Source organism: Giraffa tippelskirchi, chromosome 5 (genome assembly GCF_054371585.1).
Source record: "Giraffa tippelskirchi isolate mGirTip1 chromosome 5, T2T-mGirTip1v1.2.pri, whole genome shotgun sequence".
NCBI lineage: Eukaryota > Metazoa > Chordata > Mammalia > Artiodactyla > Giraffidae > Giraffa > Giraffa tippelskirchi.
Genome location: NC_137279.1, coordinates 129,464,093 through 129,479,336, shown reverse-complemented (window position 1 = coordinate 129,479,336; position 15,244 = coordinate 129,464,093). Strand labels below are relative to the sequence as shown.

The following is a 15,244-nucleotide window of genomic DNA, read 5'->3' as shown; positions in this document are numbered from 1 at the left end:
TTCCTATATCCTAGAGTTAAATGAAAGAAGGCACAACCTAGTCACTTCACTGTGGAGACTATCCTATCTTTGTAAACTATGAATGCCACAGGGTGAAACAATCAATTGTCGATATTTCACTTATAACTTATGATCAATTTAGCAATCCTGTAACTATAGACATTTGCCAGTTCTATTAATGGAACATGGTTAGATTTTATGGTCTAAAATATTAATTAAGCCACCATGCCTCTAAGTACCAAAACTTTTATCCTGCAATACAAGTAACTCTTAAAATTAACTTTCATTTGGTAGTCAGTTAAAAATTAAAACTGAGTGATAGAAATCTTTCCAGGAAAGAATATCCAAGGACTCTGAGTAATAAGAACATGGAAGGTAAATTTCACATTACTCTCTGATCCTACTGCAGTGATCTCCTCAGATGGTGAGGGAGCTGAATGCTGCAGGGAGCACCCAAAGGGAAGTCACCACATTTTCAACATCTGTTCCTACAGGGCTGGAAGGCCCTTCTAGCTAGTGGATTATTCCATTTCATGCCATATAAAAATCACTTTAATTTCCATGCCCAATTATTTTTTTCTGCATACATGCAGCATTTTTCCTAAATTCCTCATTTGTTTCCCATTCTGTTTGCCCCTAACATGACTAAATATTAATCCTTTCCCACTATAAAACCATAGAAGATTCACAGCCTCTAAGTTCTCTTGGCCTCTCTGGTTGTGGGATACTGGCTGAGGACACACATTTTCAATTCAAAGCTGAAAGAATCTCACCCAGTATATTTTTCTACTACCCGAAGTCCTTATCAGATAAGCAAGTCACAATAATGCAAGCAAAGGGACCAGAAAGAGCTTTGACCAAGTTCTGTAGCCATTAGCAAAATAAAATAAAATAAAATAAAATAAACCTCAGTTTCACAGATTTGGATTATTCTGCTCTTACTGGGATTCAGAAAACATTCCTTAGGGAAAGCGAAAGAAGAAAGAGGAGAGGGAGAGGAGGAGGACGGAAGGAAACTAAAATGAAGTAAAGAAGGATCCAATTAGTTCTTAGACCTTCTTACTCATTGAGTCAACAGCAGTTTTTTCAGCACAGCTTCTTCCGGGCTTTCAAGGCAGCCTGTCGTTTTGATTGGCTGGAGTTGCAACACTGGCCTAAACAATACTGCTTGGCCTCATCTGCCCTAGTCTTTCATGTTGTTGGACAGCTGAGAAAATACTGTATTTCCAGAATACTATCATCGTAACTGCCACCTGTTCTTTTTGTAGCAATATGGAATGAGTTGTTTACACCTTTCCACATGAACACTAGGAGCTGTCAGCACAACTCATATTGATTACACCTCAGGATTTACAAGGCTAGAAATCTATCTATGCATTTGTAAAGCAGCAAAATTTGGGACAATGGCAATCAAGTTGGTTCCCAGCAATGAATGGGTTCCTTATCCTGTATTTCTGGGAGTCCCCAGGCTCCCAAGGCCTCAGTATAGCTACTCCATTAGGGAGTATTCAAGGAGGTCTCAAATACCACCATATCTTTCCAGCCATATTCCATATTTCCCAGCCATATCTTCATGAAGGACAGTGAGTTAAGTAGAGTCTGAGTACCTTCCCCTTGCCTCACCATCCACACACCTGCATCAAAACTGCTGGTATCTGGGAGGGTGGGGGCTGGAGGAAAAGTTAGGTAGAGGGTGTAGTCCATATTCCCACTGGGATCAAAAAATATCTCTTCTAAGAATAAACTATTTGCAAACTTGAAGCCCTGAGGCCCTATGAAATTGTTCAACAGAAAATTTCTAACAAGTTATCTCCATCTATTCTTTTATGTTTTGGAGTCTTTTCCAAAATGTGATTATACATGGTCCATAAGGGCCCCGAATTAAAAGCCAGAGCTGGGCATGATGATGTAATGTGGACACTTCTTGTAATCCCATCTGGCCCCAGCACAACCCTCTGTGTCTTTGGACCATCCTGTCTTTTAGAGGGTTCATTCTACACATATTGTATCACACACACACACACACACACACACACACACACACACACACACACACACCACCTATGTATGTTTAATGGTGCTTTTCTTTAAATTTTCCCCATCACACACACACACACACACACACACACACACACACACACACACACACACACACACACACACACACACACACACCACCTATGTATGTTTAATGGTGCTTTTCTTTAAATTTTCCCCATCAAGTTCCTCACAATTCCTTTAGTAGACATTTGTCTTTGTCTTCACTTTGTTAATTGTCCCTACAAACTCTTAAAAAATTGCTAATAGAAGGAAGATACAAACCTACTCCCTACCACCATCTTTTATGGCAGGCACTGTGCTAAGTGCTTAATATGTGTTTTCTCATTTAATTCTTCTCCAAAATACAAGGAGTAGGCGTTACTATTCTTTCCTAGAGAAGAGGAACCTGAGGCTCACAGAAGTAGTACATGTAGCTAAGAACTCACCATGTGCAGGCAGTATGCTGACTGCTTTAGATGAAATACCCAAGGCACACTTAACAAATATTTGTTGAATGAATGAACGGACTCTGCTAAACCTCACAAGAACTCTGGAGGTGAGTATTATCATTGTATCCATTTCACAGGTAAGGAAACAGACTCAAAGTTCAATGAGATTGCCCAGAATCAACTAGGATAATAGCAGTTGGAAATAGGATTTGAATCTAGACCTGGCTGGCCCCAAAGCCAGCATTCTCTCCATTCCACCTTTTTATTAGCAGGTAACTTTCCCTCCTAGCACAGTCAGAACTCACATCTGAGACGGGAGTTAAGAAATCACAAAGCATGAAACTGATTGGGAAAATAAAAAGGAACATCATGAAACATTACCTAATTGTTTAGTAATGTTGTCATGCATTGTCCAAAATTGGCCTGGAACAGGAGTACAGCCAAGGAGAGTAATATAAACAGATCTTGCACTGAGATGAGCAATCTCTTTTTCTAGCCTCTCTGATTCATAGGAGAAGTGGGGACCTTCAGAGCGAACTCCAGGACTGCCCTGGACCAGGCACACATGCTCAGGGAGAGAAAGAGCCATCGAAGGGTCAGGGCCAAGAGAACATTTACACAAGAACACCAGCAGGGAATCAAAATGTACCGTATGTTTTTGCCTTTCAAAGCATGATTCCCTTTCCTGTTTTTGTTATTCTGAAATTAAAAACATTTGGCTGGTGTGCCAGGCAGCAAAGGCTGCAAACAGCCCAGGTTACCAACACTGCTCATGCCATGCCAGGGAAAGCAATCACAACAGCTCTGACTTCAGAAAATCACTGCTAGGCTTTGCGCTCAATACCAAATTGATGTATCACCACTACACATGATGGTTTATTGGGATCCCCTAAAAGTTAAAAAAAAAAACAAACCCACAGGAACCAGAAATGATTACTTTAAAATTAAGATGTGTGTGCTCATGGCTTTACCCATTGCCTCTGGCAAATGCTCATACAGGATGTTGCCTAGGGGACTGTTGGCTCTGTTCACTGTGTTGTCACACAGAAGGTGCCATGAATGAATAATACCGATGCCAAAGGCATCCCTCTCCCAGAACATAAACCCACTGAAAACGTAAACCCCACTCCAACTGATTCAGTGCAGGCACTGAAAGAGGAACTGGCCACAGTTTTTAAAAAAGACAACACACAGGAATAGAGATGCAGATGTACGGAACAGACTTGTGGATACAGTAGGGGAAGGAGAAGGTGGGATGAATTGAGAAAGTAGCATTGACACATATACACTACCAACGTGTAAGACAGATAGCTAGTGGGAAGTTTCCGTATAAAACAGGGAGCTCAGCCCAGTGATCTGTGATGACCTAGAGGGGTGGGATGGTGGGATGGGAGGGAGGCTCAAGAAGGACGGGATATAGGTATACTGATGGCTGGATCACGTTGTTGTATGGCAGAAACCAACACAACATTGTAAAGCAATTATCTTCCAGTTTTAAAATTTTAATTTAAATTAAATTTTAATTTAATTAAAGAAAATTTTTTTTAAAAAGACAATGCACTAACATTATTTAAGCCCACAAAAAGAGATGCTGAAGACATAACTTGGCTTCCCAGGTGGCACTAGTGGTAAAGAACCCACTTGCCAATGCAGGAAATATAAGAGACATGGGTTTGATCCCTGAGTCAGGAAGATCCCCTAGAGGAGGGCAGGGCAACCCACTCCATTATTCTTGCCTGGAGAATCCCATGGGCAGAGGGGCCTGGTGGTCTACAGTCCATAGGGTCGCACGCACGCATGCATGCAAAGAGATAATTATATTTTTAAAAATGAGGAAGGGGAATTCTTCTTTAACTTTCAATATAATTTGCTGCAATATTCTGTCAAATAGCTATCTCCCTAAACATAATTGGAAAAAATGTATTCCACCAAATTTCAACATTTAACTTTTCCGGAAATGAGCTGCTGTCTGCCCATCATGCCACCCAGTTAAACTTCTTACATATATTTCCTTCATGAAATAGAATGCTTAGGAAGCAGGCTGGGGATACTTTTCCAGCATCATCTCACTAACCTGTGCACGGCTGTAATTCTTTTACCAGGGTTTTATCCTTAGGAGCAAGCAAAAACACATGCCAATACCAAGTATTTGTCTCGAAAAGAAAAATAAGCTGGAGTTAGCTCGTTTCCCACATCTTTCGTAAAGACCCAACCCCAGAGTAAGAGCTGATACTCACAGCCATGACACTGAGGCCCCCACAGGATTCTCAGCCATGAAATGCTTGTGTTCACTGTTTTATACTTACTAAGACTAGAAATCCCAGGGACAGAGGAACCTGGCAGGCTACAGTCCAAGGGGTCACAGAGTAGGATACGACTTAGCAACTAAACAACAACAACAAGACTGGAAAGCACACTAATACATTTCAGGAATTTCACAAATGAGGCTTGTGGGATCCAGAGAGGTGAAGGGACTTGCCCAAGGTCACAGTTCATAAGTGGTTGAGTCTGAACTTGAATCCAGGTCTGTACTGACCCCAAAGACCATTTTTAAGTACCACACTGCCTGTCCTTGACAGGAGAAGCCAAGGAGTAGCCTATTTTATAGAGAGAAAAATAATGGAGAAAAACTTCACAAAAATAACACAAACAAACACAGCTTAAATTACTGCCATTCATCAAAACAAAGAAACGCTTAACCAACTTACAATAGCTTTCAGGTTTCCCTTAATATCGAAAGATTTGATCACCCAGTTGACAGACTTTTTGCATTTCAAGATCAGGATCAGATTTTTGACCACCTCAGGATCCTTCCGAGAAGGTCTTATGTCAATTATGATATCCACCTGGAAAGCACTGTGAGTGGAAAACAAAGGCAGAGTTAGGACCCAAATGCCAGAAAGTTGCAACTCCCCTCTTCCAAGTCTTCATGTTTCCAGTGTCTGGCCAGTTGATTAAAAAGCTGGAGTGGATCCCAGGCAAATGACATGTGCAAAACAGATTGTTTAGTGCACACATAACAAAATGATTTTACATAACAATACAAAAATACGCCTGTGGTTAATTAGCCTAAAATTTTTCTCTTCACTGGGGAAAAAAAGGTAGTTACTTCATGTGGCCACTGTTTGAAAAGGACTTGAACAAACCAGAAGAGTTTACTTTTGAAGCAGAATCGTTGCTTCTTCAGGCTCATCACCTTTGATATGTAACATTCTAATTTGTTATATGCTCAAAATCCTTCAAGCCAGGAGTGGGTGGCAGTTTGGTGAGTGGAGGGTGGCAGGGTGGATGCAAGAAGGAGGCCGTAAAAAAAAGTTAGAAAACTTCAGAATAAAATAAGAGGCAAAAGGCTAGAGCATTTCTTGACTTATATAAGGTTTGCTTAAGCCATTAACATTTGTTACAAAATCATATCTGCATTAACTTCCCCAAACTTCTGGAGATAGCTATTAAAATAAAAAAAACAGATGGTCAACCAAGTGATTATTGGAAAATTAAGGAACACAATCCAAACTTCTAAGAATCCAGTACAAAAGAAAATTCTTACCAAATAATAACATCTCTGGCATTCTGGATTTAGAGGAAAGTCTTTATTTCCATCTTGGTTTTACACATTTAGAAAGCATAAAATGAGTGATATATAGTACTCAAATGAAGCCTTAGGCATAATACCTAAGTATACATGCTTCTATTGCTTCTATTCCCATTCCTTTTTCATTTTCCACAATTCTTCACATGGGACAAAATTTCCATTTTCAGTATTACCAAAACCAATCTGTAGTTTATTCACTCTTGAAATCAAACTTTGATTAGAATTTTAACTGCAAAATCCTTCTATAATATAAATTAACAGTTTAACTCACTAATCCCTATGAAATGCAGGTGAAAGTGGGAGAAAGGCCTACTTTCTCCCTTTTCTTTCTTACATAAATTCCCTAATCATTCTTGATAAAGAGAGTTAAACTTCCAGTCCTGGGCAGGATGCTGAGGGTTGGAGAGAGAGGCAAGTATCTAATAGCTCTCTGATGTGTCACCATGAAGGGCCACTCCTCTGACACACGTAAACACACACACACACACACACACATGTACAGTCACACACAGCATCAAATAGTTATGAGTGCCTAAAGTGCTCTGAGGACACTATAAACAGAGATTTGTTAAAAAAAAAAAAATTGTTAAAATAATAACTATGCTAATAAGGCACACTTTGTAATTTTCTTATCAGGGATAACCTCAGTCATAGGTGATAATGATGGAGTACGAGTGTCTGTTCTATAACTAGTACAGTCCATCTTCTGTGTCTCCAGGTTCCACATTTGCAGATTTAACCAACCACAGATGGAAAATATTGGGTAAAAAAATTCCAGGAAATTCCAAAAAGTAAAATTTGAATTTGCTCCTCGCAGACAACTATTTACATAGCATTTATATTGTATTTAATATAAGCACAAGCTGGATGAAGCACAAGCTGGAATCAAGACTGCTGGGAGAAATATCAGTAACCTCAGATATGCAGATGATACCACCCTTATGGCAGAAAGTGAAGAGGAACTAAAGAGCCTCTTGATGAAGGTGAAAGAGGAGAGTGAAAAAGCTGGCTTAAAACTCAACATTCAAAAATCTAAGATCATGGCATATGGTCCCATCACTCCATAGCAAATAGATGGGGAAACAATGGAAACAGTGACAGACTTTATTTTCTTGGGCTCCAAAATCACTGCAGATGGTGACTGCAGCCATGAAATTAAAAGACCCTTCCTCCTTGGAAGAACAGCTATGACCAACCTAGACAGTATATTAAAAAGCAGAGACATTGCTATGCCAGCAAAGGTTGGTATAGTGCAAACTGTGATTTTTCCAGTAGTCTTGTATGGATGTGAGAGTTGGACCATAAAGAAGGCTGAGTGTCAAAGAATTGATGCTTTTGAACTGTGGTGTTGGAGAAGAATTTCGAGAGTCCCTTGGACTCCAAGGAGATAAAATCAGTCAATACTAAAGTAAATCAACCCTGAATATTCATTGGAAGGACTAATGCTGGAGCTGAAACTCCAATACTTTGGCCACCTGATGCAAAGAGTCGACCCGTTAGAAAAGACCTGATGCTGGGAAAGATTGAAGGCAGGAGGAGAAGGGGATGACAGAGGATGAGATGGTCAGATGGCATCACTGACTCAATGGACATGAGTTTGAGCAAGCTCTGGGAGAAGGTGAAGGACAGGGAGGCCTGGTTTGCTTCAGTCCATGGTCACAAAGAGTCGGTCGCGACTGAGCGACTGCACAACAACAACAAATATTGTATTTACAACTAATTAGATAGCATTTACATTATAATAGGTATGATAAGTAATCTAGAGGCAATTTAAAGTATACAGGAGAACGCATGTAGGTTATATGCAAATACTATGCCATTTTTATAAAAGACTTGAGCATCTATGGATTTTGGTTTCCAAGGGGGATCTGAAAACAGTCTCCTACAGATACCAATGGATGACTGTACCAAGAAGTTCAGATCATGCTTCAGAACTCATCTGGGATATATGGAATCTAGAGAGAGATCAGAAAATAAAATATGACACTGGTACCTTTACTGCTTTCTTCAAAGATTCTGTGAATATCACCCAAAGTATCAGTCGCTCCCTCCCTCTCACACGAGGAAGGGCTGAGCCTCTCCCTGCCTCAAGTCAGAATCATGTCAAGTCACATCATGTCTTTGTTTTCATCTCTTGGTTCAGAAAACACACACACACACACTCACACTCACTCACCTGTAGGGGTTAGAGTTGGGGGTGATTAACTCAATGATATGTACTTCCTTATCCTGGGGCTGGCTGGACATCACACACCCTTCTGCAGCTTTGGGCTGAAGGTACTCAGCAAGATAATTGAGGGAGAGAAAATTCTTCCCTATGTTGCACATGGGAGGGAACACTTGATCTGAAAGTAAAAAAAAGAAAAGAAAAGAAAGAAACACACACAATGAGCTATGTGGTAACCAGACTCAAAGGAGAGCAGGTAAAAGGGACCCTGGGCAAGTGCAGGACACAGGGAACCTCAAGCTTCTGCCCTGAAATGCTTCCTCTGTGGTCATCACTGGGCTCTTACTGACCAACTCCAGAGGCCTCTTCTGGTCTAAATCCTCTCCCTTCCTGTTTTCTTTGATTCTGCTTTGTCCTCACCCATTTCCTCTGACCTGTCTTTCAGTCTCTCACGGGCTCTTCCTCTGCTCATCCTTTAAGCATCTGTGGTCCTCAATCTTCAGTGCGCATCAGAAGCCACCTGTTTGGACTCCACCCCGGAGAGTCTGACTCAGAAGATCTAGGTGGGACCTAGAAGGCTTTCGTTTTGAAAAGCTCCACAGTTAATCCTGATATAAACCAAGGCTAAGAATATCAGTTCCTTCCTCAACTCTTTTTATTTCTTCTTCTTCCTAGATGATCTCAATCACACCCACAGCTTCAACTTATACCTAGACCATGACTCCTGAGCTGCACACCTGCATGGTCATTTGCCTACCAAGCGCCTCCCACCTAAAAACACAACAGCTATGTCACTCGGCATACTCAACACTGAATCTAATGACCTATCTATCCTATCCCCAAGGATGCTCCTCTTTGGATATTTGCTATTTCAATTAATAGAAGAACCAGAAACCTAATTAATTCTCTGGCCCACACTGTAGAATTAATCATTCCTTCATATTTCTTCCTTAGAGTCATTTATACTGTAAAGACTGTTAGAGTGAGGGCAGACTTCCACTCTTTCTCATAATCTTGACACAGACAGCGAACGCTTATATGGCACTTTACAGTTTACAAGGTGCTTTCACAAACATTATCTCATTATGCTGAGGGCTGCTCATCACCTCCACCAGGGAAAGTGATGCACTTACGAAAGAGTCCTAAGATACTCCCCCAAGAGCACATGCTGCTTACACAGCACCATGGCTGATGGGATTTCCATTGAGTGATTTAAATGTTTAAACAGAACTTGAAACTGCTGGCAGTGTGACAGCTGGGACCGGTGTCAAGGAAGTTCTAGGTGCAGCAAGCTTTTTTCACAAGGGGTAATTAATCAGAGACCTGGCACTTTAATTTTCATTAAAGGCAGACTTCTGCCTTTTTCATTTAATGGACAGGATGCCAGGGTTCAAATTCATATGCAAGTCTCACTTAGAAGTGAGGCCTCAGCCCAGGGGTTCCCCAGATTGGGTTGATACTGCCCACCCAACTGTGCAATGCCCCCTGTGCTGAAGTCTACAACACACATTGTGGCATTCTGGCTCCGGGCCCCAGGGCATCCACCAGTGTCACCCCTAGAACGGGGGGGGGGGGCGGGGGAGTTCACGGGGCCCCTGCTTCAAGGTTCACTTCAAGAAAGTGTTGGCTGTGCATTCTTGTATTCTTCCCCAAAGACCCCCTTTAAGAGGCCCAGGCTCTGCTGACTCTGGCTGCTGGAGCATCACCCCCTCCACATCTGCTAAGGGTTTTGCCAGATGAGCAGATGAGGAAAGCACACCCTGCAGCTGCAGCCCTGCGAGCACCTCCCCCAGATCACAGGACAGAAAGTGATATTGGGGTGGCAAGGCTGAAACTTCATCAAGCATCAGAGGATGGAGGCATGGGCCAGGGACAGGCCCATCTGGAACTCAAGAGACAAGGACCCCCTCCTGGGACTCTGGCCTGTATTCCTAGTTCACGGATGAGCCTGGGGTGCATCTGGCACATATACAGTAGGCACATGGCATAGGTTTTTGGAATTAACAAATATTGGTGTGAGATTTGAGACAAGTAACAAAAAGCTCGCCCACGCTGTGACCCTCCAAAGCCACCAGGAAAGGTTTAATTGTTTAAAAGTTGCTGCTATTAAGGGCTTAAGTCCCAGATGCCGTTGTCACTAAGTTGAGTAAGCTGATCACTTTTTGTTGTGTGTGCATGCATGTATGTGGTTTTTTTTTTGCCCCCAAATGACCTTCTGCATGCCTGGCATCAAAACTTATACCAACTGCCAAGCAGAGAGGAAACCACAAAGGGGAATCCCCGGGTAGAAACCTGGCAAGTTTGGGGGAGGGGGGAAGTCACATGCTTATTTGTATTTTAGGAAAGGATTGACAAACCACTGTGAGAGCTAGAATAACATACTCGAAGAACCTGAGAGGTAATGTAAAGACTTCATTTTCCTGCTACAGAAACTGAGGCTCTGGCGGTAGGTAAATCAGAAAGTTGCTTGAAGCCTCGCAGATAATAAGCCCGGCTGGGATAAGAACTGAAAGCCCTCAGCTCTTCTGCTCTAAGCACATAGGTCAGAGCAGTAGTTCTCAAACTTTACCAAGTAATAGAAGCACCGGCTTCCCAAGTAGTACAGTGGTAAAGAATCTACCTGCATTGCTGGAGACACAGGAGACAGAGGTTCGATCCCTGGGTCAGAAGATCCCCTGGAGGAGGAAATGGCAACACTCCAGTGTTTCTGCTGGGAAAATCCCATGGACAGAGGAGCCTGGCAGGCTTCAGTCCATAGGGTCGTAAAGAGTCAGACACAACTGAGTGACTGAGCACTCAGAATCACTCTAGAGGGCCTGCTAAAACACAGATGGCTGGACCCTACCGCCAAAGTTTTTAAGTCAGTTGGTCTGCGGTGGTCCCGAGAACTGCATTTCTAAAAGTTCCCAGGTGATGAGGATGCTGCTGGGGTGGGGACCACACTTTGTATAGAACAAGAAGAGGCCCATGGCCTAGGATCCCTAACTCAGCTGGGTAGAGACAGGTCAGGTTCTGGGAAACCAGCGGATGAGGTCTGCTCAGCAAAGTCTAATCCATGGTGACAGACGACAGTGCCTTGTGGTCCACCAACCTAGCCAAGGACCCTCACTTCCCCAGCTGCTCCTCTCCATGGTGTGGGCAAGTGATTTACATCTGACTGGTGTCTGGAGTCAAGTTTCAAGATCTCCAAAGGTGTTGACAAGAAATTAAAGTTTTTACTGGGCAGGACACAAGGTCCTTAAAGTTCTTCCCTGATCCAGTGTACAGCCTTGGGGACATCATGGGACCCCTCACTCTTGTGCCTTGAAGCTCATACCCTCTTAAGAGAATAGAATAGAGCCCAACCTTCTACACGTTACCATAACACATGTTCTTATTCTAACAAATTCCAGGGAGGTAATCAATATTCAGTCAATATGCACTAGAATTCTGCTTCAAAAAGAGACAGTGGTCAGGGCTTAGAACCTTTATTAAAAGAGACTTTTTGTTTTGTCCCAATGGGGCTTAACCTCTATGATTAGTGACCTGAATACCATGAGAGTTTAATAACAAACTTCAAGTTTTTGAGATTTGTTCTCCTTTAAACTCTTCCTCCCTCTATTCAACTAAACAAGCCTTTTCATCCAGGTAACCTACTTTTTATGTTTGTTGTTGTTGTTCAGTCACTAAGCCATGTCTGACTCCTTGTGACTTCATGGACTGCAGCACGTCAGGCTCCTACCTCCTGGAGTTTGCTCAGATTCATGTCTACTGAGTCAACTATCTTATCCTCTGCTTCTCTCTTCTCATTTTGCCTTCAATCTTTTCCACCACCTCACTGGGCTAAGACTTAAAATGCAACATCAGGCAATAAGCATTAGATTCAAAGGTCAGAAAACCTGAGTTTGAGTTCTAGTTTTGTCACTAATAATAATGTGGATTTGAGCAAGTTAGCTTAACCCTCCATTGACCCCTCTGCAAAATGGTCGAAATAATGGTTTCCTCCTAGGATTACTGGCAAGGTTAAATGAGGGTGCATGTAGAAATCCCCTGATACGGCCTCTGCGCACAGCACACACTCAACATCAGTGTCCTGAATTTATCAAACATCCCAGATCCGGAAGAGGGCTGGGAACGAGCATTCAATAACTCACTCATGCTTCCACACAGTCTATGATAGAGGAGACAACTGCTGTAGAATTCAGAAGAAAGCAGATGGACCCAGAGGACCTGAAACGCCATTTTCATACAATCACCTGACTGTAACAAGGGCCCATTCACAAGAGCTGTTATTTCTAGTAACTTATTTGGGAGTTCCAAATATACTCAACTAAAAATAATGATAAAGAAGTTATTTGAGAAATAATACGCTTTCAAAATTGAGTCACCAGATATTTATATCCCTCTGCAAGGCAAAGAAATAAAAATAGGCCATTTCTTATCAACGCTAAACAGCTTCTTTCTCCAATAATGTGTCCTTGTAACAAGCATTCGTATTAAAATTATATTCAAACACTTTTCCTCTGCTATTGTCCAAAATGTAACTGATGTCTCGAGGCCATAACACTGACACTGGCTTTAAATGTTTGCAGAATAACAGGTGGGAGGAAGCTCTAACTGCTGACTCACCGTGCTAACTCTCCTTGCACTCCATCAGTTAGCCCTTCCTTTCCCACACCTCAGCTTGTCAGCCTCCACTCACTTCTGACTTCTGTGCCTGGGTGTCTTCTAAATTCTATACAACAACCTCCTCCTCTCTCAACCAGGCTACTCCCCACTTCTCCCCCATTACCAGGCCTATCTCTTCAGAAGGAAAAAGGGAAGGAGAGGATGTGGTGGGGAGCGGGCCCCAGCAATCCCTCAGGTCCCTGCCAGCTTCAATAATCGGTAATTCTCTGATTCCTTGCCCTAGCCACCTGGTCTCCGAAAAGAAAACAACTGACTGTCATAAATCAGTCATTAATTGAGACCACATAGAATTTACCTTCGCCCACTTTAATATAAATGTTTCTTGCTATCTTGAGTTCAGTGAATGAAGTGACTGCTCCATATTCCTTTCGGGCCCAATTTAACAGATGTTCATTTCCATGGGGGAAGCTCCTTTCTTCTGTTTCTGCTGACAAGGAGAAGTTTCTTGATGAAAAATGGACCAGAGAACCTTCAGACACCTAGAAGAAACAGAGTTGCATATTTAATGTGGTGCAGTCACCTGGAGCTAAATCATTATCAGAAAAAGCTCTTGTTAGACAATTAATAAATATCTGTCAATCTAACCTCTTCCTTTTATTACACAATGGCAACATCTTTCTTCAGCAGCTCATTCAAGAAATAATCCCAAGCCTACCTTCTCCCAGGTAATGACAAAACTGCAAATAATGCAGGACGTCCCTTTGAATTTTTAAAGAACTTTGTGACAGAGACCGCAGAGTGCATTATGAGGAATCATAAGACTTCTCAGCGCTATTTTCCAGATACCTAAATTGAAGGCCAAGCTTTCAAATAATGTGTTTCAATTCAAATAGGAAGCTTTGGTGAGTGTTTTCATGGACTTGTAATGGATCAGTAAAAGTGATCCCGAAGGCTTGACCTCAATGTCCACATCTTCCACAGCTGCAGCCGCTGCCAAAAGTCACCACCACGGGAACACAGCAAGAGTCCCCTTGGTTTACTGGCTCCTGAGCACTGAGAAAAAATATGACCAGAGCTGGCCAGTCTTCTACCACTTTACACTACTTCCTCGCAGTGAGATGAATGTGTATTACAGTTTATTTTGTAAGACCCCCAAATTCCCATAGATAATGAAGTCAAAAGGCCATCAGACTGATCCTCATAAAATGTCTGGGATGATTTATGCAAGACCCAATATCTGCTTGGATGTTTTTAGACCACTGCTGACCTAGTATATCACAGTATATATAATTAACACAGACAAAGGGGGAAAATTATCATCTAGCTGCTACACTATAATTAAATTCAGTTGCTGGTGAAAGTATGCATGTCATCTTTATTGTCCAGCAACTGATTTTATCAGTGTCAAGGTGGAACCTCAAAGGTGAGCAGAAAGGCTCAAAACCTCCCAAGCCACAGAACTATAAATGTTTTGTATTGAATTCCACATTAACAACAGAACTACCATGTGATCCAGCAATTCCACTTCTGGGTATTTATCCGAAGTAAATGAAAACACTAACTTGAAAAGATATGAACGTAGCAGCATTATTTACAATAGCCAAGATATAGAAATGACCTAAATGTTCACCGATGAATGAATAAAGATATGGTATATATACACAATGGAATATTTTCAGCCATGAAAAAGAATAAAATCTTGCCATTTGCAACAACATGAATGGACCTCAAGGACATTATGCTAAGTGAAATAAGTCAGATGGAGAAAGACAAATGCCAAATGATCTCATTTATATGTGGAATCTGAAAACAAAACAAAAATCCAGATTCATGGATACTAAGAACAGACTGGTGGTTGCCAGAGGTGGGAGATAGGGGATGAGTGAGATGGGTGAAGGAGGTCAAAAGGTACAAACTTTGGGATTTCCCTGGTGATTCAGTGGTTAAGAGTCTGCCTTGCAGTGCAGGGGACACGAATTCCATCCCTGATTGGGGAACTAAGATCCTACAGGTGGTGGAGAAACTAAGCCCGAGTGCCACAACTAGAGAGCCCATGTACTGCAACGAAAGATCCCAACTGCCACAACTAAGACCCAATGCAGCCAAATAAATAAATAATTTAAAAATACATATATATGTAAAAGGTATAAACTTCATGTTATTAAAAAATACGTTACGGGGATTTAATGTACAGCATAGTGAATATGGTCAGTGGGGAAACAGTGGAAACAGTGTCAGACTTTATTTTTTTGGGCTCCAAAATCACTGCTGATGGTGACTGCAGCCATGAAATTAAAAGACGCTTACTCCTTGGAAGGAAGGTTATGGCCAACCTAGATAGCATATTTAAAAGCAGAGACATTACTTTGCCAACAAAAGTCCGTCTAG

General features: G+C 41.9%; 1 protein-coding gene across 14 annotated transcripts in view; it reads right to left on the bottom strand.

Annotated features, from left to right (window-relative positions):
- Positions 1 to 15,244, bottom strand: part of TGFBR3 (transforming growth factor beta receptor 3) — a 260,538-nt gene that overhangs the window by 40,741 nt on the left and 204,553 nt on the right. For all 14 annotated transcript variants that reach the window (XM_081486439.1, XM_081486431.1, XM_081486432.1 and 11 more), the window contains 3 exons: positions 13,212 to 13,395; positions 8,258 to 8,426; positions 5,198 to 5,345 (listed from right to left, as the gene is read on the bottom strand). In XM_081486439.1, coding sequence (XP_081342565.1) covers positions 5,198 to 5,345; positions 8,258 to 8,426; positions 13,212 to 13,395 — 501 coding nt within the window. The remainder of the gene's footprint in view (positions 1 to 5,197; positions 5,346 to 8,257; positions 8,427 to 13,211; positions 13,396 to 15,244) is intronic.